The following is a 25,279-nucleotide window of genomic DNA, read 5'->3' on the forward strand; positions in this document are numbered from 1 at the left end:
AATGGCCCTCTCCTCCCCCGGTTCAAAAACCGTCACGGTTTTAGGGATTTTTTTCTCCCTCCCGAGCCTAGGGCGGTTAAAAATAGCCTGCCCATGTTCCCGGATTTTATATCGGAGTTAACATCGACATGAAATAAACCACTGTCTACCCGCGTCACGGTGCCCGGCTATGGACAGTTTTTGGATTTGGATGGAGCGGAAAACGCTGGCTTAGTCAACCCTCCACCTATGGAGCCTTCTCTGGCTGCGTATCTGGCCCCTTCTCACAACCATCGCTTCCTTCTTAGCACTGTAGATTTTCCTCCTCGCAGCTGGATAAAATCTACAGAGCGCAGGCAGGCCCCGCTCATGCACTGAGCTCTGTCACCATGCTGCAGACCAATCAGGCTATGCGGCTGGCTGAGCTCACTTCGCTGCTTCCCCCCGACAGCTCTTTGGCTCCTCTCCTTAACGAGGTGAGGATCGCCACAGATTATATTATCCGGGTGTCCCGCTGTGCAGCGCTCTCCCTCAGCAGAGGAATGGCGTCTACCGTGGTGTCACAGAGACACCTGTGGCTGACTATCGGATGTTCCAGAGAGAGACCGGGCCGATTATTTGGACGAGCCGGTATCTCCCATGGGTTTGTTCGGGCAATCTCTTGATGCCATTCAGGCACGTTTTGAGTTGGGGAAGAAACAAGCTGAAGCCCTGCGCAGCATCATTCCCAGGCGTGACGCTAAACCCAAACAATCTGCAGGTGCACGCAAAGCCACACACCTCCTAGCAGTGGGACTGAGTGGAGAGGAACTTCAGCAGCAGGGAGACATTTCTGTCCCTATTTTGTTGCCGCTAAAAAGGCGCCGGCCAGGTTCTGTTCAGGGGCCCAATCCCAAAAGGCATTGTTCTCTCCTAACACAGTCTCCCAACCACAAACCCCCCATGCACACAAATGCACATCTGTTACCTCTGTTTATAAACCCCAGTTTGGGTGTGTTGAATGTTTCTCAGGTAACTGTAAAGTTTTGCAATGTTCGTCACTTTCTCGGTGCCCCTTTAAAGGTTCACTCTGTGCCTATTGCAAATGTGCCCATGTGGTACTCAATAAAAAGTGCATTTTGTTTAATAAAACAAAGAAAAACAAAACAAACTCCAACTCATATAAACCTGGTCGGTCAGGTGAGGCCGCTACCCCCCAGCACGCTAGAGGGCAGCAGCACTCCACCCACGGTGCTACAGGTCAGTCCGCTCGCTGCCCACCTTCTCAGGTGGCGCGCATGCGCACTCACCCCTTGAGTAGAGAGGACCGTTGCTATGGGCTACCGGTTACAGTTCCAGGTCAGACCTCCACACTTCATTTTTGTGATAAACACAGTGGTAAAGAAAGAGGCTGCAGCTGTAATGAGGGAGGAAATACACACGCTTTTGAACAAGAAAACAGTGAGAGTGGTGCCCGCTTCGGAGATGAAAAGAGGTTGGTACAGCAGTTATTTCATTATTCCGAAGAAAGGGGGGGGACTCCGTCCTACATTAGATCTGCGAGTGTTGAACAGGTATCTGTGGACGTACAGGTTCAAGATGCTAACACAGACAGCTACTGAGCGCTATCAATCTGGGGGATTGGTTTACAACTATCGATCTCACGGACTCTTATTTTCATGTGGCAATACACCCGGACCACAGGCAGTTTCTATGGTTTGCATTCGAAGGTGTAGCCTACCAATACCTTGTGCTTCCGTTCGGTTTGTCGCTCGCCCCTCGCACCTTTACCAAATGTGTCGAGGTGGCGTTAGGTCCTATACGGGAGAAAGGCGTGCGTGTCTTAGCCTATCTGGATGACTGGGCTCTGATAGCGGGTTCGAGAGAGCAGTCAGCAGCAGATCTGTCTCTTGTTCTGTCCCATATCCAAGCTCTGGGCTTTTCAGTGACCATGAAAAAGAGCTCGCTGACCCCGAGTCAGCAGTTTTCTTTCCTCGGTCTGGAGATATGCTCTCTTTTTTTTTTTTTTTTTTTCACCTTGTCTGCACATGCTGTTGAAGGTTAACACTACAAGAAGTTTAATCTTTTAACAGCAATGCATATTTTATTATTGCAATTAAATAAATGAATTTATTTCATTGCATAAATTTGACCATCACCTGCCCTCCCTAGGGAAGGGTAAATACTTTATTAAAGGGAGGATGTAAAAAAGAGAGGGCAGTGTTACACCAGGGTGAGGGGGGTGGGTGGGGGGGGGAGTTAACAGGGAGGAGGGATACAAGATAGGAAAACGAATGGGTGGGGAATAGTCAATAAGTTTCAAGTGATGTGATGTGAAATTGTGGTTGTGTATATTGTGCTTATTGTTGTGTTATCAAGCCAGTCTGGTGACCAGTGTGCGGCTTAGGAATAATGGTGGTGGCTGTGAGCAGAGGAGGAAGTGAGTGGAAGTTACATAAAACAGGTATTTGGGAACAACGTGTCTATGGTTGAGCCCAGTATGAGTGTTATCCCACAGCCCGAGGCCAGTGCGTCCATGACAAATGTGATTCCAAGAGCCGCTACTGCAAAACCCATGAGCCGCCCCCGGGCCCGATGAAGCAGTCGGGCCAGCAGAAAGAGCGAGAGATCTAGGGGCCCCCGGCGACCACCCCACGGCCAAGCAGCCCCCCGAACGCCCCCAAGGTCCCAAGCCGAGAGGCTGCCATTGCCCCCCCCATACACACCCGAAAAGCCCCCAAGGAGCCAAGGACCCAGCGCACCACGCCACCGACTCCAACCCCCAACCCCACACCCCCCCTCCACCACCCACACCCCCCCGCCCAGCCCCCCCGAGGGGAGGGCCCAGAGAGCCCCCCGCCCGAGACCCCAGCGGAGGAGCCAAAGCCCACGCCCAGCAGACGACCAGAGCCACGCCAAACGGGCAGCCGGCGGGCACCCGCCGGTGAGCCCAGAGCCAGCAGGGACCCGACTCCAGGCCAGGAGGACCCGGAACGGATGCAGCACCAGGAGCAGCCCGCCCAGGGCGAACGACCACACCCCAAGCCGCATAAGGCACCAGGGGGCCGCTGGGGGTCCCCCCGCCGGTCCCCAGGCACCCCAACCTAGCCCCCCCGGGCGCCCCAGATGCTGATGCCGCCCGCGCCACGAGCTTCAGTTCTTTAAAGCCAGGGCCCCCTCCAGAGGCCAAGCCAGACCGCCCCGCCGGGATGTGGCCCCCTAATTTGGCCCCGACACCCTGCCTCACGGGGGATTGCCCAAGCAGGGGCCGCACCAGAAGGTATGCAAGGGCGCGGCACGCGCCACCCGCCCCAGAAGACCCCCGCCAGGACCGGCCCAGCCAGCCGGTCAAGCACCCCGGGCCCCAGGAGCAACCCCAGGGACCAGGACCCCCCAAGGGCAAGCCCCCGGGCCAGGCCCCCCGGGACGCGCCCCCCACCCCAGCCCAGGTCCCGGCCACAGCCCAGCAGGACCGCACAGCCCCAGACGGCACAAGGCCAGCAGCCCAGGGCCCGCCACCCCCCGGACAGCGCAAGCCACGGGGCAGCGCCCCCCGCCGGCCCGCGAGCAACCGGCGACCCCCACCGCGGGGACGGAGGCACCCCAACGGCACACATCCAGCGCGGGACAGCAGCCCCCAGCCAAAGATGCCCCGGACCCACCCACCAGTCCGCAGATGGCAGGACATACCCACCAGGCGGCCGAAAGCAACCTCAACCACCGGAACAGCTAACGCCGCCCCCCCCAGTAAACAGCATCATCCCGAGGCGCCAAACAACCCTGCCCCAACCCCGGTGAGGACACCAGCACCCCCCCAGCACACCCACCCCCCAAACCGGCGAGGCAGGCCGCCCCGGGCCCGCACACCGCGGGGCCCGCCCCCAAGGCCACCAGGAGACAAAGCAAGCACCAAGCCACACCCAAGGGGGAGAGGCACCCCCGCGCCCCACCCGGCCGACACAGCCCGGAAAGACCCCGCAAGGAGAGACCCCGGCAAAGCCCCCCCGAGACCCACCGCCACGCCCGACCGCACCATCTTGATGTACTTTTACTCTATGCAGTGGCCCAGCCACCAACAGAGGGGCCGGGCCCCCACCGGAGAGGCCCAAATATGTGTACCAACCCACCACCCTGTTATGGTGCCTCTCCATTCCCCAATGGAGAGGCACTTCCCGATCCCCTGTGTGAATGTGTGTGTTTGGTGAATGTATGGGGTGTAATTAAAAGAAGGGGGATGGAGGGGAGCGGTGCTCCCCCTCCAGCCTCAGTGGATTTATGTGTATGTGGTGTAATAGGCCGGAGGGTGTAAATGATGATACACCCTCCGGGGGGTGGCATGTTGAGATGCGATTAAAATTGGAGGGATTAGTAGGGCAACTAGAGGTGTGAGGGCCGCCCTCACGCCGCTACATAGTAACACAGGTGGCGGCCCCCTCCACCCCCAGCCCCACCATCCAGCCCCCCAAGGGTTGGGTATCGGTGTGTGGTGCATTTTGTGAGTGAGCCAGACCAGCTGGGAGTGGGGTGAAGTGAACATGTAGGAGGCCTGTCCAGTGTGAGCCGGGCCCGTCCGCGTGGCGGGCCACGCGAGAGGGTAGATGGCGCAGACGGGCAAGTGGCACTGCGGGCCCCGGAACAGCACAGTCGGAGACCCCCCCCCACGGCACCCCCCAGACCGCGCCGGCCCCGCGGAGCACGGCGACACCCCCCATCCCCCGGCGCCCCAGGGGGCGACCCCCGCCGCCCGCCGGCCCGGAGCAACGCCACCCCGCCACCAAGGGGAGCGGCCGAGCAGGGGGGAGGCCCATGCCCGCACCAGGGCCAGCACAGGCCCACCCGGCGCCACGATACAACACTCTCCACCGGGAGGCGGCCCCGGCCCCCCCCGACGAGAGAGGACGCCATCCACCGCCAAGCAGGGCCATCCCGCCAGCCACGGACCGGCAAGCCAGAGTACCGAAGCACCCCCAGCCCGGAACCGCCCCCCCCACACCAACGGCGCCAATAGAGCCCCCCCCACGGAGGCAATCCCCGACGACCCACGCACCGGCACGAGACACCCCCCCGACGCCAGCACACCCCGAACAACAGCGGGCCCGAGGCCACCAGCCCCGCCCCGCCCAAGGCTGCGCAGCGCCGCCACGAGCCGCGGCCGGTCCCCGGGCAGATGGCCGGAGAGCTCCTCCCCGGACACGTAGCCCAAGGATCCGCCCCCGGGGCACCCCCGCCCCGGAATCGCGCCCACGGCGCCCGGTGCACCCAGCCAGCAGACCAGCCAATCCCAACGCGGATCCACCGGGCCAGGAACCACGCGCCGCGCCCCCGCACACCCGCCCAATACGACCCCCGGGGAGGCCCCATAGCACCCCCCACCCCACCCCTCTAGCCATAACGTCCACACCCCGGCCATTGCGGTCGTACAAAAAGCCCCCGAGGGGGCCCCGCCTGGCTCGTCGCGCAAGCGACATCCCTGGCAAAGGTGCGCCCCAGGGAGCCTAGCCAAGGACCCGCAAGGGCCGACGGAGCAACCCACAGCCACACCCCGCCACCCAGCAACCCAGGAGGCAATCGCCGACCCCGGGCCGCAGCCACCCCCAAAGCTACCCCCACCCCGGATCCCCCCGGACCGGAGCCAAGGACCCCACCACCCCAAGCCCCCCAATGAGACCACCCCCCAGCCAACCCACCCGGCACGGCACCGCCCGTCCCCCAGGCGGGAGCCATAGCCCCCCCACCAGTGCCCCAGGCCAACGGGAGCCCCCCAAACCCAACCCCACAGGATGGCGGGCGCAAGAGCAAAGGAGGAGGAGGGGGGGAGGACGAGACAGGGGGACAGGGAGCAAGGGGAAGGAGCGGCAGGGGAGCACGCAGGGCCCCAGCCCCAGAGACCAACCAGATGCGCATGCAAGGGGCAACGGCGCCAAATCAAACAGCCCCGGGACCCCGTGAACACCCAGAAGGAATGCACACCCGTGCTGAGGCAACAAGGCACCCCGGCAACCCACCCCAGCCATCCTGACCAAGACCACCCCAGAGGCCCAAGGCGGCCCCGGCCTACAGTTGGGCTAGTGCGTTAGTAAAGAGTGGTGCTGGCAGTCGCTTGCAGGCTAGATCATCAGGCTTTTAAAAATTTAGATTTAATGCAATTAAAAAAGGAGTCCAACGCTCCTCAAAGCACGTTATTTTTTTTTGTTTTCTGAGAGCAGACATCTTTTCCATGGAAATAAATTCTGTGAGGAGATTTTGCCATTGGTTTATGTTTAAGGATTTTTTGTCTTTCCAATTTAGTAATATTGTTTTTTTTGCTATGGCTAGTGCCGCAAGGATTGATTGTGATTGGTTTGCTGGAGGTTGAAGCATTGTCAGGTCTCCAATCAAACAAAGATTTGGAGATAAAGGAATCCTGTAGTCCAAAATGGAGGACAGTTTTTCAGTGATTAAGATCCAAAAGTGTTGAACTGGGGAGCAAAGCCATAAGGCATGTAAATAGGAATCCGCTGTATTCTGGGTGTACTGAGAGCAGATGTCTGTTGCTGAGAAGCCCATTTTATGCATTTTCTGTTGGGTAATGTGGGATCTGTGGAGGACCTTGTATTGAATTAGCTGAAGGTTTGTGTTTTTTGTCATCTTAAAAGTATTACAACAAATTTCTGCCCAGAAATCAGTGCTCGGGGTGATTGAGAGTTCGGCCTCCCACTTCGCGATTGGTAAGTAATTACAGTTAGTGTTCGAAAGCGCTCTGTATATTTTTGAGAGTTTTTTTGATTTTGTTGAGATTTTTTTCATATATATAGCCAGTTCTGGAGGTTGTAACGTAGTTAAGTCTAGTGGAGTGGTTTTCTTTATTGTCTCTGTTACTTGTAAGTACTGTAGAAAGTTACTTTTATTTATATCGAATGCTTGGGTTAGATTGTTATATGACCTGATCTTGTCATTTTCAAAAAGGTCTTGGAGATGAGTGATTCCACTCTCTTCCCATGTCTTCAGATAGAGTGGTGTTTTTTTATTTTTAAAGTCGGGGTTGTGCCAGATTGGAGACAGTATACTAGTTTTTAATTGGCCATTTGTGATGCCCAGGGCTTTCCACCATGCAGTCAGTGTGGAGGCAATTAGTGGGTTTTTAAAGCAGTTGTGATGTTTGAGGGTCGCAGTGATAAAAGGGAGATCAGATAGTTTAATGTGTTTGCAGTCTAACTGTTCTATTTCTAGCCAGGTGTTGTAGTATTCTTTTGGATTTAGCCATTCTGTTAAATATAGTATTTGGTTTGCTAAGTAATAATGCATGAAATTAGGGGCTTCTAAACCACCCTCGTCTTTGTTTTTTTGAAGGGTAGAAAGGCTTATTTTAGGTTTTTTATTTCTAGTATAGAATTTTGTAGTTGTAGAATCTAATCTTTGAAACCATTGTTTTGGTGGTTTCAGTGGTATCATTGAGAACAAGTAGTTTATTTTTGGTAAGATTTTCATTTTAACTGAGGCTATCCTGCCAAGTAGTGAGATGGGGAGATTGTTCCATCTCCGCAGATCTTCTGTGACTTTGTCCAACATCGGATCATGATTTAGTTTAATTAATTCATTTAAGTTTGGTGATATATTTAAGCCTAGATATTTAATTGTATTTGTGGTGGAGGGGTGTTGTGGATTTTGGTGTGCAGGATTCCAAGAGTTTTTTGTCAAAGGGAGGATTGATGATTTTGTCCAGTTAATGGAATAGTCTGATAATTTAGAGAAGCTGTTTATTAGATTAAATACTTCCTCTAAAGAGGATTGCGGTTCTTCCAAATAGAGTAAAATGTCATCCGCGTAAAGATTAATTTTGTGTTCTGAGATGGATGAGTGGATTCCTTTAATAACAGAGTTCTGACGTACAGCTGCTGCGAGAGGTTCAACGAATATTGCAAAAAGCAAAGGTGAGAGTGGACAGCCTTGTCTGGTTCCCCTCTGCAGTGTGAAGCTTTGGGATGTTATTTTGTTTGTGGTTACTGAGGCCTTAGGTTTATTGTACAGGGTGGAGATCCATTGTATGAATGATTCTCCGAAGCCAAATTTGCCAAGGACAGTTAGGAGGAATGACCAGTTTACTCTATCAAATGCTTTTTCTGCATCGAGTGACAAGATTATTTTTTTCTTTTTAGAGTTCTGTGCCATGTTGATCACATTAAACAGTCTTCTCACATTGTCTGTGGAGTGTCTATTTTTAATAAAACCTGTCTGGTCTTGGTGTATAATTGACTGTACTACTTTCTCTAACCTGGATGTGAGTGCTTTGGAAATAATTTTTAAGTCTGTGTTAATAAGTGAGATGGGACGATAGCTTGAGGGTAATATGGGGTTTTTGTCTGGTTTAAGTAACAATTTAATGTTCGCTGTATTCATGTGACCTCCTACATGCCCTTTATTTTTGATCTCTGTTACTACTCTGAAAAATAGTGGAGCCAGCATTGACCAGAAATGTTTAAGGAATTCAGCAGGGAACCCATCTGGACCTGGTGCTTTGCCTGTTGACATGCTATCTAAAGCATATGGAGATATGCTCTCTAACCGGCCGAGCGCGTCTGTCGGAGGGCAGGGTAGCCGTGTTTCACCGCTGCCTCGCTCAATTTCAACTGGGATGCAAACTACGTTTCCGATTGGTCCTGCAGCTTTTGGGCATGATGGCGTCTATGATTGCTGTAGTGCCGCTCGGGCTGTTAAAGATGTGCGCTTTTCAGCGCTGGTCTCGCTCACACCGGCTGTGTCCACAGCGCCACCTCCAGTGGATGTTGATAATAACTCCGTCTTGTATGATGGCTCTCCACCCTTGGAGGGATCCCAGGTTACTAAGCCAGGGCTCCCCGGTAGGGAGGGTGTGCTTTCGCAAAGTGGTGACCACAAATGCCTCCCTGATGGGATGGGGGCTCCGTGCAACGGAGCAGCAGTGAGAGGACTCTCTGGACCTCAGTGCAGAGCAGGCTTCACATAAATTATCTGGAACTGCTGGCAGCTTTTTTGGCCCTGAAGTATTTTCGCTCTGTGCTAACAGACCAACATGTTCTGATCAGGACGGACAACACTACAGTGGTCTCTTACATAAACAGGCAAGGGGGTACACAATCACTTCCCCTGCTAAAACTGACTCACTCTCTGTTGATGTGGGGCAGTGTTCATTTTCTGTCTCTGAGAGCCACTCATGTTCCAGGACGCCTGAACCTGGGGGCAGACCTTCTCTCCAGAGGGGGTCCCCTTGTGAGAGGTGGAGATTACACCCTTTGGTAGTGGCTCAGATATGGATTCGGTTTGGGAGGGCGGAGGTGGACCTATTTGCTTCCAGGGCAAACGCCCACTGCCCTCTGTTCTTTTCCATAACAGATCACAGTGCACCTCTGGGGATGGATGCGCTAGCGCACCCATGGCCCAACACACTCCTGTAATGCGTTTCCCCCAGTGGAAATGATACTGCCTGTGTTGGAGAGAGTGCGTCGTCAGGGTCTGTCCCTGAATCTGGTGGCCCCTCGGTGGCCTGCGAAATCATGGTATGCCGAGATAATCAATCTGCTTGTAGCAGAGCCGTGGCAGCTTCCTCTACGCAGGGACCTCCTTTTGCAGCCAGGGGGTGAAGTGGTTCATCCACGTCCGGAATTGTGGCAGCTACATGCCTACCTGTTGAAAGGTCAAATTTAATGGCTCAAGGTCTGCCCCCAAGTGTGGTGGCAACAATCCAGAGTGCTAGGGCATCATCCACTCGTGGCTTATATGCTTATAAATGGCGAGCATTCGAACAATGGTGTCAGGACCGAGATGTACTCCCATTTCAGTGTTCAATTGTGGAGGTTTTGACTTTTCTTCAGGAATTGTTGGATAAAGGTCTATCCTTTTCTACTATTAAAGTTTATTTGGCGGCTATATCTGCCTGCCATGTTGGTTTCAATGGAGTGACGCCGGGTGCGCATCCACTGGCCATGCGTCTTTTAAAGGGAATTCGCTGGCTGAGGCCTGTGGTGAAATCCATTATCCCCTCATGGGATTTAACTGTAGTGCTGGATGCTCTCTGTGGCCCCCCTTTGAGCCTAAGGAGTCAGCAGATATCAAATTTGTGACCTCCGCTAAGCGAGTGGGCGACCTTCATGCTTTATCAGTGCATCCTTCTTGTACCCTGTTCACTTCAGATGGTTCCAAGGTCACATTACGCCCGAATATGACGTATGTGCCTAAGATTATCCCTTCAGCTCATAGCTCTATGATTTTTGAGCTCATGAGTTTTTGCCCTCCTCCTTTTGCATCTCAGGAGCAAAGGAGGTTACATTCCTTGTGTCCTGTACGTGCTCTACGTGAATACTTAGACCGCACTAGAAGTATGCGTTTATGTGACCAGCTGTTTGTTTGTTGTGCTAATCCAGCTAAGGGTAAAGCCCTGTCTAAACAGCGGCTTTCTCACTTGATTGTGGAGGCCTACAACCCTGGCCTACAACAGCAGGGGTCTTCAGTTACCTCAGAGTGTGAGAGCACATTCGACCAGGGGCATATGTACATCGTGGGCTTTGTTTAGGGGGGTATCTTTAAGTGACATCTGTCGTGCTGCCAGTCGGTCATCACCACACACTTTTGTTCAGTTTTACTGTCTGGGTGACTTCGGTGGCCCATTCGGTTCTTTCCACTCGGTCTAGCATGCACTAGAGGTGCTGGAGGTTGGTTTCCGGTTTATAGCTGCTCTGCGGGGCGTGTATACATGTCCCATACTATATGTGTTGTACCGAGTGAATCAACTGAAAGGGAACGAAATGTTATGTCTATAACTTCTGTTCCCTGAAGGAGAGGAACGAGGTACAACACTTCGTTGCCCCGCTACACAGCTGGGCTCGGTGAAGAGCGGCTACTGAACTGAAGGATGACTGTGATGACAGCATATTTATGAGGCAGGTGGAGCCTCGCTTACATCATCACAGATCATCTGCCTTAAAAGGCGTGATTAGAGGTTTTTCTTCAGTAGGCCACGCGGGGGCCTGATATCCCATACTATATGTGTTGTACCTCGTTCCTCTCCTTCAGGGAACAGAAGTTATAGACAACATTTCAATTCTGGTCTAATCAGAGGGTTCATCAAGCTGTGTGTATTTACAGACACATCTATGCTATGTGTGTGTATTCCCATCTGTCTCTGCGTGTGCGCGGACGTGCATGTATGTTTCATCGCTATGTGCGTGAGAAGGTGGGAGACCAGCTCCTGAGTGCTGTCTGTAAGGCTGTGTGTGTCGTCATTGTGTGTGCCTGTGGTTGAAGTGACACATCTCAGCTTATTAATTTGCAATGTGCGTGTATGTGTACAGACACATCATTGTGTGTATTACCGTCTGTCTCTGCGCACAGCACAGCACTGCCTGAGTGGGCGTGTCTTACTGCTACAGCACTAACGCCCATAATCAAAGCATTTTTTTAATCTCCCTCCTAGTGGCAGCTCATCAGAAATCAGGGGTTTATTCACTTTAAATAGAAGAATATTTCATGTGTGTTTTGGGGTGGAATCTGCTTCAACTTAAAGGAGACATATCATGCATTTAAGTCCTTCCTTTTTTACATATAAATCATACAGTTGCGGTCTATATAAAGCGGAACTGCAATGCCTGGGTCTGAATTCCTCATTATTATAGCGCCACAGGCCCCTTTTCTACCCCTTTTCTGATGTGCTTCTGAGAGCAACTCGTTTTGGTGCGGTCTCTTTAAATGCAAATGAGACACCCCGCCCCCTCTCCAGGTTGCAGAGGTGACACTCGGTTCAACTCCACCCTGTTCGGCCATTTTTATAGTTTGATAGAAGAGATACGATTATTTAGCGGTGCAGAAAATGTTTATTCACGCTTTATTTACAAAATGTCAACAACGGAAGACTTGTCCATCCAGCCTTACATGTTCGAGCCAGAGTCTGACCCGGCGGAGCAAGATGAAAATGAAGATGATGAACCTGCAGAACCCTGTGAGCTAACAAGCACCGAGCTAAAGCTAGCGCCGAGCTAACGCTAGCGCCGAGCTAACGTCACGAAATGCAGTTTAATACAGTCTTTTCAGAGACAAAAACGGCAAAATGAAATGACTAATGAAAACTTTAGACTTAAATTAAATCACGTAGGCCATATCATCAAGGATCTAAAACGAGCACACAGCGCTAACATATGAAGACGGTGCAACTGCTAATGCTAACAATATTATTTACAGCTTACCGAAGTGCTCTGTTCGTCGTCCCTCAATCAGACGAAGTCTTTCAGCAAATCCTTCTTTATACTGGCGGAGGTTGCTGAAGCAGTCATCCTTGAAGTGCTTCGCACACACAAAAATGGCCTTACCCACAGATGTGGGTACATTTCCGTGAAAAATAAAACTCAACCAGGCACTTTGAAAAGGTTCTGATGCTGGGAGACGGTGTAATGAAGCGTGTGGGTTACTACATCCAACAACCGAACATTTTTGACTTATCCTCTCGTAACTTCGGCATCCTTGAGCTTGGACTACAGAATAAAAGCGAGAAATAAAAACGGATTGCTCAAAGTGTTGGGCCTGGAGTCGATGTCCTAATTTGGCAGTTCTGCTGCAAATACTGTGACGTCTGTGTTCAAAAAACGTAATAGAGAATAGAAAAATCGAAACAGATTGAAAAATATGACCAAAGCAGAATATAAAGATATCTACGGAGCACCTGAAGAGACTAATTTGAACTTTTCTGTACTTCTAAACACTCTAAATATAAACCAAAATGCATTTAAGGGCGAAAAAAGTGGATTTAGCATGATATGTCCCCTTTAAGACTGGTAAAGTGATCCCTGATTAATAGCATCCACATGACTCCAAGGATTTTTCCATCTGGAAGTTGAGTGTAAGATGGAACTCATTCTCCTCTCTTGTTGCTCTCCTGAGACTTTGGATGGTGAGTTAGCATCCTTTAGTAGGGAACGCCAAAAGAGCTCTGTTGGGAAATCCACCTGATGTTTTCTGTGTTTCAACACTCAGTCCAGCATTACATAACTGAGGCAATATGGACTTGGCAGGGAGGATTGTATTGTATTACATCTCAGACTTACACTTTGGACTGGTCACTTTTACCATTCCTCACTGATGGTGGCTGAACAGCTTCAAATATTAGGATTGTGAAAGCAAGGCACAGCAATTTACTTTTATCTGCTTCATATATACTTGAATGGGAATCTGAACTATATTTTTTTGCTAAAAGCAGAAAAAAGCAGTTGGTGACACTGGGGTTTCTAGCGACACTATTAATAATTTTATCAGGTGATGTTTCACTTTGTTGGCATGGCACAAAAAGGGTCAGTTGCAGTTGTTACCTGAACTTTTTGTTTAGTTGCACTGCTCCACCACCAAAGTTTGGATGAAAGCTATGCATTTTTCTTATCCATCTTTTGGTAAATTAAGCAGTGTAGTCAAAGTAGTCATAACTGATGATCAACAGCTGAACCAGAACTCAAGAGTACGACTGCTTGTTTCTAATGCAGGGCTCTACACAGACTTTTCCAGTGGTGGCACTGGTGCGACCAACTTTCTCCTTTGGTCGCACTAGCACAGAATTAACTTTGTAGGAAGTAAAGATTGACAGTGACTCAAAATATGATATTTGCAAAATGTTTTAATGTTTTACGTGTGTTTTTAACAGCTATTTTTAAATAACAAAATTTGGTTGGTTGAATTCGGAAAAAAATGTGGGTCCCACGTCCCAGGGTGAGACCCATAGAAAACCCCTGATTTAGGTCATCCCTGCTCTTCCTCCTCCGTGTGTGTGTGTACTCTCTCTGCCCCTCTGTCTCTCTTGTACAGGAAGCAGCTCTATGCTGCTGGCTCTCCCGAACCACCAGCCTCCTCCTCTCTCTCCTCATTTTGTCTTTTAAAATAATCGATGATGGACCGATTCATTTTAAAATAGCGAAGCTTGTTTTTATGAAGTTTGCCCGGCTTTGGTGTGGAATCGTGAATGCGCTGCGCTTGTACGCTCTCCGCTCGGCACGTTCTTTCCGCCCCCCCGCCCCAGGTCCGATAAGCGCGCCCCACATGCGCTCTGTCGCTACGGGTGCCTGTACGCCTCAAAGCTGCAAAAATTACGTCATTTGCACAGAGCCGCACGGACCTCGCAGATGCGTCAAGCATAAAACAGCCTTAACTCCCTGTTTCCTCCTTTTGGATTTTCAAAATAAGGTCACCCTACGCACTCGCACAGATGCAACCAGATGAAATTTTCACTCGCACACGCTGAAAAAATACTCGCATATGTGACCAATTTGGTCGCTGTCTCGAGCCCTGCAATGTTCAAAAAAGGAACTGTTTGAATCATTCAAGGATTTTGGCTTGGTGTTTTGATATGTGTACAGTATGCAGATGTCCTGTAAACCAGTGAGGAGTCAAATGTGTTTTGGTTAAATTAGCACATAGCAGCTGGTGAAGCAAGGTCCAAGATTAAAAGTTATGTCATCTGGTAATTTATCGGTTTGAATTGACTGATTTGGCTGCTAAAATCAAATGAAAAAAAAAGTATGCCGTTATTCTATCAATAAATATCAGGCATAATCAAAATAAGTATATACATGTTAACCTATATGGTTTAACTGTAACTTGTGGAGATATTAACCTTTTCTAATGAGTAAGGTTAAATTATCATATTATGAAAGACTATTATTATCGAGACAAAAACACTTAACATACCGCAGACCACAGGATAATCTTATAGGATTTTCTTATAAGAGTCAAGAAAATTTGGAATTTCCCATCCTTGGTGTGGAAACTAAACTATTTCCTCATGTGGATTCATCTCTTAGAGTAGTCTTGCTTCCCCTACAATTCCCAAAACACATACATTAGGCTAATTGGATTTTCTAAATTGACCTTAGGAGTGAATGGTTGTTTTTCTACATGTGGCCCTTCAACAGACTGGCATCCTATACCTGAAATATCACAGACCCAATGCAAGCTATGCACAAGCATAGTAAAGGAAGAATCATTCAAAGAAAATGGACAGATGGAAGATTCATCACTAAATCAGACAAATAATTATTTTTGGGAAAAGGCAATTGAATTGGCTTGAGATGTAGAAAATGTTACGACTTCACTGAGAACAAATGTCCCATTTGTCCAGAGTATGATAGTGCTTATTGAGATATACTAACATAACTGTAGTAAAAGAAGACTCTTCAGAGTTGACTCACCTGGTCACAGCCCGCATTCACCAGCTCCTGCAGCATCTGCCGGTTCACCTCTGCAGGGTGGCCTGACCCCGATGAAGGCCCTGACTCATTGGCAAAGGGCATGAGGGACTTACGGATTTCCCGAAGTGCGTTCTGGTAGTTGTTGAACTTCTGTGGTGGTCTGTGTTGCTGTTGTCGGCTAGCTGGGTCCTTGCCGTTCTTGCAATCGCCCCCCCGGCCCTCGGACCTGGAGCTGCTGCCATGCAGAGCCTGGCTAACCAGCTTAGCTGGCTGCTTCAGGCCTTCTTTGATCTCCTGAAGCCTCTGACGCGTGTTGCCCACATACGGGGCGGCAGGGAATGTCTTAGGCCTCATGGCCTCAGTACCCAGGGCAGACACCTACTCTACGAACACAGTCACTTGCTATTAACCCTCACTCTAAGATCCTTCTCAAACAAAAGCAAATACTACTACTCCTAGTCCTTCTCCTTTGTCCTTTATTTATGTCTCACTTGAACACCTGCTGAAGGTGAACTGATAACCAAAATAAAAGACAGACACTATAGGTCTATAGGTGTGCATGATAGGATTTTCAAGGCTGGGGTTCCAGCTTATTCCAGGATATGTAGCAGATCTTCGGTGCACGGTGAGGCCACAGCATGATAATACCAATCTGTGCCTGTGGAGAAAAAGATGGGGTTAATGTTTGCGTCAGCAGACACGCATGTAGTTAAAAAAAAGAAATCAATGTGAACATAATCAGTAATTGAATATAAAGCCAAAAGAACAAGCAATAATAAATTCAGCAGTTCTGAATATGATTACGCAGAGCATCTGCTTCTCTTAGGATGGTCCACTTTTCAAAACACCAATAATCTCTGTTAAAAAGGCATGGGTATTACCTTATTTAATTATTTTAGAGCATCTATGCGTAAGTGTATGTGTGTGTTGTAATGTTTTGTTTTTCCAGTAAAGAACCATCTGCAACATTGCACTGTATGATTGATTATTTGTGATTATGAATTAACGCTGCAGTATGTGCATTCTTTTGGTTTCATTTGGTCAAAAATCCATAACAAACTTTCAGCATTTTGTAATTGCAAGTGTTCTGAGAGGACACTGGACCTCTGCTGCTTCTGTTTGCTCTGTAATCAACGTGACGCTCTTTTACAGCCAATCAGAGATTTTTTTTCATACAAATTGCTCCATGAGCTGTTATGGGCGTTACTACTGGCTGCTTAACAATAGTTGATGCACGTTCACGTCTTGTAGGCAGTAAAAGAGCAATGGTGGATGCTCCAGCAGGAAAAGTTCCCATTGTGGCATTATGCACAATGACTTACATGGCAAAGCAAGCCAAAAAAGGAAGACTGAAGTGGAGAAGTGACTCTCACTTGTTTGTCAGCAGCTCACACTCAACCCCGCCAAGTAACATATATGCCACAATAATTTAACCAATCAGATCACTGGAAAAAATATGATTGACAGATTGGCATCCAATCAGAGACAGTAAAGGAGACGATTAAATCAATGTATTTGATAACTAGAAAAGCACTCGGAGAGCACAGATCTCCGCCAAGCAGCTCATTTCCACCCATATTTTGATCTCCACCCAATGTTGTAGTCCTACATTGATTCTATATACACAATTAGATTCATTGATAATCAAAACATATCTTTAGCATTTGAAATGACAATGATGTTATTAATTGTCAAATAGTTATTAAAATATTTCAACCTTGTTACAAATCATGCTCTGTGAGGGCCAGTTATATTTTTGTTCTTTTTCTAATAGACCCTTTGATTGTTTGTAAACATTGTGACCTATTTTGTTGGGGTGGGGTTTAGCCTGGAGGGTATAACATGACCTTACCGCTCTGCGCTTGTCGGGCAGGAAACTGTAAAAAGATGAAAAATGTTTTTTTCTATAAATTAATTGGAGTAGCAAAAGTCTTTATTGCTTGTACTTGCTCTAACTGTTTGAAACTTTTTGTTTTCACTGTCACAGAATTTGTGAAATTATGGTGCAAATATAACGCCTTAAACTCCTGACACTGCACCCCATCAGTGCACACTGCATAGCTGCGATTTTACAGGTCAGCTGCAGAGTCCTCGTGGGTTCAGGTTGGCTGTGAAACTCTGCAGGCCTGAGCTCCAAGCATCGTTAGAGCTCTGAACCTACGACACTCCCTTGTAAACAGCCATCCAACACCACCTAACAGAAGTGTCTGGAGGCACATACTCCACATTCTACCACGGCAGCGTTACTTCTTAAGGACGGATGGGATGACGCATCAAATAAATAGACACTTCTGTCAGTGGCCTCACATGCTGACCAACGTGAGACATGAAGCAATGCATTGACATTTGGTCTTTATAAAGCTTCTACCAACTTTGTGAAATTGTCATAGTTGGTTGGAATTGTGAGGCTTGAGCAGATGAGATGAAAAAAGTTGATGTTAGCGAGTTTTGTTAGTGATTTTTCATCCCAAAATGTTTTTTTACACTCTTCCTCCTAGAGATTAAAAAAAATTTTTAAACTGCTAAATCTGATATATCCTTTACAAAGTCCTGTCTCATCTGATATGTACCTGCTTATTCTGCACAGCAGAATTATTTAGCTCCATCTTTTGTTGGACCTCATTTCAAAATAAGCAACTTAAGTTGAGCAGCATTTTTTTTTTTACATGCACCAAACAAATTTTTTAACCAGTGCAAATGCAAATGGCGTATAGTATATACACATATGTATAGTATAAACAGCCTATTTGGGGTGTATACACTAATAACTTAATCAAACAAACTTTGATGAATTTGTTGTAAGTGTAGCTGGTTTAGTGTTTTGGTTGTTGAAGAGTTTAAATGGGATATTGAGTTATTCAACGACAGTTTGTGCCAAAACCCCCACCCCACTTTTTTCAAAACCAAATAAAAAAAAAAAACGAATAACCAGTGTGGTTATTGTGTTTTGCAGATAAGCAGTGTTTTTCTGTTTTGAAATTGAACATTATTAATGAAATCCTGTTCTGTTTGTGTTACTTGGATATTTACGGGGAAATTAGGGCAAGAGCTTCATGTTGTTTAAAGTATGACACACACACACAGCTGACTAGTAGACAGACTTTTTGCCCAGTACAAAAAAGGAGCAACGCATAAAGTCACATGACTAATCTACTGGTGCATTGAAATGTTTTTATGAATATACAAATAAGTCAAAACAACAATTTGGAGGTTACAACACACACTTGACTTGCACATGATATCTGTTTAAAGAAACCAGAGATGGCATTCTGGCATTTTTTTAATTCCAGCCTAGACTCATGTCAGCCAAAACCTGGGGTTAAATTACATGTTAAAACATGTAGCTCCCGCCCTAATTTTCTCATAAATATCCAAATATCACACAAACAGAACAAGATTTTGCCAGCACTATTTTAAATTAAAACAGAAAAATGCGGCACATCTGTTATTTGCATTTTTTTATATTTCCTTTTTGGTTTTAAATCAGTAAAATAAAAAAAAAAAAAAAAATACTTTATTTGGTTGATCTTTACTTTAAAAAAAAAAACAAAAAAAAAACTGAATATCCAAAGAACGAAAGATACATGAATTTTTTGCTTTGCCTGATTTAAATTAGCAGAGTATAATTTTTTATATTTTTTTTATTTTTACTGTATATCCAAAATCAAAAATTGAGTTTGGTAATAAAGTGACATCATGCAGCCATACTGCACACTTTGTTTATAATTTCATTTGGTTTCAAATAATTAAATATTCACTGAGCTGACTCATACCTGCAGATAGAATCGGACAGGCAGCTTTGTTCACTGTTTAACTGATTTAAGCACTCACAGGCATTGAAAGTGCTTAAATCAGATTCGATCTTGGCATAGAGGTGATGTCCTGCCTCCAAAATGCAGAAAAAGTTAGAAACAATCATCTTCTGTCAGGTTTCATCAAAGCCTGTTTATTGAGGTCTGTCTGCTTCTCCAAACTTGGTACTATTGATTTGTTTCAAAAAGTCTGGACAGGTGGATTCGGAGAGGATACGATTTACAATAAATAATTTAGAAAAACCGTTTAACACATTTCAATAGTCTTTCCAAAAATGAACAAATCTTAAAAGTATTTGAGTAAATCATGTGTTTCACAATATTTTCTCAGGTATTTAGCTTTTTTATGATGTTATTTTTAAAAGCTACATTTCTTGTACAACTACTGTACTTTCATTTATATATATATTACAACCATTTAAATTTAGCATTTCAGTTGTTTTTTATTTAAATATTTAACTTATAAACAGTTATTAAAATATTTTGCTGTTTTTTAATACATTTGACTTTAATAGTAAGCCTTGGGTAAGATCCAACTTGGTTATATCGAGATCCGTACGCATAGAAGAGGTTTTAATAACTGTCATTTGATTTAAAATGCTAAATTTTTTACTACACTAATTAAAACGGGCCATTCTTTGAGGCCTGGAATGAATAGGCCTTGGGCGGTCACCAAATTTTTATACCGTCAAACCTCTTCCCTAGTTTACCACGGTATATGGTATTACTGTGACTAGTTAAAAATTATGATGTAATGCTCAGACAGTGTCACCCAACTTTTGACTTGTGCCTTCACCGTTCAGTAACTGAATACCAAACACAGATCCGATTTTTTGTTTGTCCGTTCCCATTACTATTTAAAATGTGACTTGGATCAGACTCCAGTGTGAATAGTTTGTGGCTCCAATCTGACACGTATGCACATTGTCAAGTTTGTCTCAGATTTTTTGTGCAGTGGAGCCAGAGAATGAATGAGCAGGTGCAGAGGAGAATGAGGAGAAAGAAAAAGAGAGACAATTATTTTGTTTTGACGTTTTGTGGTGCCGATTCGTTTTTAAACACAGACCATTTATGATATGAACCTTATTCAAGCTTTGACCAGAACCCGACAAAGCAAAACTGAAACCTACAGGTCCAACAGACACTGACAACTAAAAATGTTTTTTTTCCTCATACAAATGACATATTTATGTTTGTTTTAGTGGTAAGCTTGCTTTTATTAAAAAACAACTGTTAATGTCAACATCAGATCAGCGTAATCCACGTATCAAATATAAGGATGATCCATAGTGCAGAAAAAGGATTGATTTATTAGTGGAATGCATGCTTGTGCTTCAAGCCTGTCTTAATTCATTCCCTCTCTGCTCTGATGAGAGCAGTCACTGACGGCAACACTTTTTTATTTTTTTTCGCAGCCAGCACTCACTCACACAGCTGTTGCTGGACATAGGATCATGTTTAGGCATTAAATAAATTATATTTGATATTTAATTCTTATCACCTAAATAAGTGCATTACATTTTTTAAATGGTATTGAAACTTTGCTATTTTATTACACTGTGGTATACGGTATTACAGTATTAAGGCCCAATCCTAGTCATGAAAAAATCAGGAACTATTTAGTATTTACTTCAAGAGTCACATTTTTGTGTGTATGTTAGCTGAAAAACAACAATTTTTTTGTGGATAACAAAAACTTTAATTTGTTTGCTCAATTTCAGTTTGAGGCCTCAAACTCAACAACTAAAACAACTAACTAGAAACATTTCTTGCTACTTATAGTTTGTGCTTAATTCATTTTATTTAATATTTTATAAAAATGAAATGTTATTTACATTAGGTGCTAAGCAAATCCAGACAGTTATGAACATTTTTAAACCATACGTTGACATGAATTTGCAGTAAAGAATGAGCAGCTACACAGACAGCCCTTCACTTCCAGCTCTCCTCTCCTTTGGCCGTTTTTTGGAAAGACACAGCTTTCACTGTTGCAGACACACACTTTTGTACTGACAAAACCATTTTATGGCTGGGTGGTGGGGTGGTTTTAGGTCATAGGGTGTCAAACTACACAAATGTTGGCCCATCTCTAAAATCTCTTGCCTCCATTCCTGTGATGCTTTAGGCGCCATGTCCAACTGATGAGCATACCACTCTACAAGTAACTACAAGTAGAATACCACACATCAATCATAGGACAGTGGATGCAGGCTGAAATAAACAAAACAATTTAGTTAGGTGGCTGATCTCTGGTGGAGTTTTAATGTTTAAAGTTGTTAGGACTGTAGAAATCCTGTAAGCTTATCACATGCTACACAGAGTAAAAACAACTGCCATTTTCCACCCTCATAATATCTCTAAAATCAGGAAAATCTTGGCTTAAAGCGGTGTTTAAAAATAATCAATGCATTTGTCATCAATCAGGATGTCCCAGCAACTTGTTAAAAAAATCTTCAGTTGTTCCGGAATGCTGCAGACAGCATATTAACAGGTACAAGCACGAGAGAGCACAATTCTCCAGAACTAGCTTCCCTTCATAGGCTTCCTGTAAAATCTAGAATAAAATTTAAATTCCTCCTGTTAGCATACAAAGCTCTTTACGATGAAGTTCCATTATATCTTAAAGTGAGTTCACACTGGGTTTGCTGCATAGTTTGCCATTGATTTAGGGTTTCTGAACAAAGTCTAGAGCGGATCAATCAGGCAAAGTCTAAGTGGATTGACCGGACTCCGAGCACTTCCAATCAAAGTTTAGAGCAATTCAAGTGGGCTCTGAACACAAACGCTCTGGGCTCAGACCCAAAACAGGAAGTGTCGAAGATGACGAAGATGCCCAGGCACAACGGCATTGCGGCTAAGGTACCAAACAAAACATCAAAACAACCAAAAGCACGGCAACTTGTTGCTGTTCCATTGCTGAATGTTGTGGAAGAACAGATAGAGAAGCTGTGAATACAAACAAAGCCAAATCAAAATGATAAAATTGTCAACTGTTTTCCGCCCATTCTGCCCTGGTTTTCGACTATACCTGTGAGAAAGCACTCTAAGACCTGTTAGTATTTTCCAGGTAGAATGAGTTCACCTTAGTCTGCATGTTTATTGGATGTTCCTCCTAACCTAACCAATCGAATGGAAGGCAGAATGTTTATGGTCTATGGTCAGAACACAAGTGTCCTCGGTATATAAAAAGCTCTTCACTTAGGACTCTTGCACTTCATCGGCATTCCCTTCTGTCATTACTGGCTATTACTTTCCAAAATTATGTCAAACATGCTTAATACAGTTAATTGAAATAAGTATTGTTATCAATTTCATACTGTACTGTAGAAAGGTGCCAAAAGCACATGCTAAAATCACACAAGATTACGTAGTGCTAGATATGACATGTCCGTTTGTTTTTGCTTCCCTCGCAAGACATTCAGCCACCTTTTTTACAGCAAAAAATATTGTGGAAATGGCTGATACCGTCTCAAAACATGCATGTATGGGTATATTCCGTGTCATAATGAATTAAGGAACAGATTTCTGTACTTGCTGTCCTAATTTCAGCCCAACTCACTACTGGATTCTGTAGGATGAGCTTCTGTCACTGTCCAGGTCTTCTCCTCCACTTTCGATTAATCTGTCTATAGTTTCATTATTAGGCAGACCAAAGTACATTAATAAAGTGTATAATGCTGTTATTTCATCCCTCTCTCGTCCTGACTCCATCTTCTCCCTCTTGGGCTGGTGTGAGGGCATGGTACCACACCTCGCTCTGAGTCCGGTTCTGCTGCAAGGTCTCTTCTTCTTAAAGGGGACACATCATGGTTTTAAATCCTTCCTTTTTTAGATATGTCATACAGTTGTGATCTATATAAAGCGGAACTGCAATGCTTGGGTCTGAATTCCTCATTATTATTGCTCCACAGGCCCCTTTTATGCCCCTTTTCTGATGTGCTTCTGAGAGCAACTCGTTTTGGTGCGGTCTCTTTAAATGCAAATGAGACACTCCATACCCCGCCCCCTCTCCAGGTTGCAGAGGTGACACTCGGTTCAACTCCACCCTGCTCGGCCATTTTTGTAGTTTGATAGAAGAGATGCGGTTATGTAGCGGTGTATAAACTTTTTATTCACACGTTATTTACAAAATGTCAACAACGGAAGACTTGTCCATCCAGCCTTACATGTTCGAGACAGAGTCGGACCCGGCAGAGCGAGATGAAAATGAAGATGATGAACCTGCAGAACCTTAACAAGTGAGCTAACACAAGCACCGAGCTAACGCTAGCGCCAAGCTAACGTCACAAAATGCATTTTAATACAGTCTTTTCGGAGACAAAAACGGCAAAATGAAATGACTAATGAAAACTTTAGACTTAAATTAAACCACGTAGGCCATATCATCAAGGATCTAAAACGAGCACACAGCGCTAACATATGAAGTCTGAAGACGGTGCAACTGCTAATGCTAACAAAACAATGACAGGGACATCTTATCATCACACTTTTTAGCGTTATTTACAGCTTACCGAAGTGCTCTGTTCGTCGTCTCCAAAGATAGAAGGAATTGAATCCTCAATCAGACAAAGTGTTTCGGTAAATCCTTCTTTATACTGGCGGATGTTGCTGAAGCAGTCATCCTTGAAGTGCTTCGCGCACACAAAAATGACCTTACCCACAGATGTGGGTACATATCCGTGAAAAATAAAACTCAACCAGGCACTTCGAAAAGGTTCTGATGCTGGGAGATGGTGTAATGAAGCGTGTGGGTTACTACATCCAGCAACCAAATATTTTGATTTATCCTCTCGTAACTTCGGCATCCTTGAGCTTGGACTACAAAATAAAAGCGAGAAATAAAAATGGCGGATTGCTCAAAATGTTGGGCCTGGAGTTGATGTCCTAATTTGGCAGTTCCGCTGCAAATACTGTGACGTCATTGTTCAAAAAACGTAATAGAGAATCGAAAAATCGAAACAGATTGAAAAATATGACCATAACAGAATATAAAGATATCAACGGAGCACCTGAAGAGACTAATTTGAACTTTTCTGTACTTCTAAACACTCTAAATATACATCAAAATGCATTTAAGGGCTAAAAAAGTGGATTTAGCATGATATGTCCCCTTTAAAGGGCGTTTTTTCCTTTCCATCATCACTGATGCTTTCTCATCTGGAAATTTGAGGGGTTTCCCATTAAAACAACTTTGTATTTAGTGCTGAGTGCTTCGAGATGACTTATTACGTATTTGGCGCAACATAAATAAAGTGAAATTGTATTAAGATGGGATGGTAAGACATCAGAGTGGCGTGCAACAATATAACTTTTTCCAGGCAAACTGATAATGGTTTACTTTGACTTCTCAATCAAATGTAGGAAAAGCAATTTGTAAAACTTTTTTTTAATCATAAAAACATAAAAATGTGTATATATTATATTAGGTTCACTCGTGATTTATAGAATTTTTAAACATAAAATGTCTTCATGTGGACTATTTTTTGTATATGTATATATTACCACATATGGACAGTACAATTTTTACCATAACAAGACAATGATCAATAAGGCACATTGGCATGGGGCTGTTTAACTGAGAGGAAAATTATTGCAATTAATGGTGTTTCTGGGGAAAAAAAAAACATCTCCTCCATATCTACTGACATCTTTTTTGACACGTTTCATATTCCATCCAAACAGCACCGGTTGAAGCACTGTAGCATTCGTTAGTGTGTGAACGCACCCTAAAATCCAACATTTACCCATCTTGTTTTTTTATTTTGGAGGTTATTCATGTATTTACTTTTTGCATTTATGTACTTTTAGCAATAGGTGACAGTTACAGGTGCATCTCAATGACCTAGGATTTAAAAGTTAATTTATTTAACTAATTAAATCCAAAAGGGAAATTTTATTTATCGTAGATCACATGAGGGTTTGTGGGCTGATCAAGCGAAGTGAATGATGCCATGCTGCTGGTGCTTTTAGCAGTGTGGGCAGGTGCTAAGGCCGTGCGTCTGTGTATGTGTGTTTGTGGAGCAAATATCTCCCCGACACGGTGTCTCAAGTCTCATGCATTGGGCGTGTGACATGCATTTCAACCTGATGTGAGTCACGTGCGCGCGGCGGAAGCGCGTGTATGTGTGTGAGCCCACGGAGGAGTACATGTACACATGTACAAACACACACACACAAATATGAAAACGATTCAAAATACACTAAATATTTAAACAAAAAAAAAATACACAAAACGACAACAGAAATGCACAAAAATATACAAAAAGGCTCCAAAAACACACAGTGACTCCAAAAAACATACATTACAGAAAAATACACCAAACAACAACAAAAATA

The 25,279-nt window shown here is 45.4% G+C and overlaps 1 protein-coding gene across 1 annotated transcript in view; it reads right to left on the minus strand.

Moving 5' to 3' along the window:
• The window catches only part of lats2 (large tumor suppressor kinase 2), a 49,624-nt gene that overhangs the window by 22,127 nt on the left and 2,218 nt on the right, over window positions 1-25,279 (minus strand). The window contains exon 2 of the mRNA XM_028435844.1: window positions 15,132-15,789. Within this exon, the coding sequence (XP_028291645.1) occupies window positions 15,132-15,485 (354 nt within the window). The 5' untranslated portion in view covers window positions 15,486-15,789. The remainder of the gene's footprint in view (window positions 1-15,131; window positions 15,790-25,279) is intronic.

Source organism: Gouania willdenowi, chromosome 21 (genome assembly GCF_900634775.1).
Source record: "Gouania willdenowi chromosome 21, fGouWil2.1, whole genome shotgun sequence".
Lineage (NCBI taxonomy): Eukaryota > Metazoa > Chordata > Actinopteri > Blenniiformes > Gobiesocidae > Gouania > Gouania willdenowi.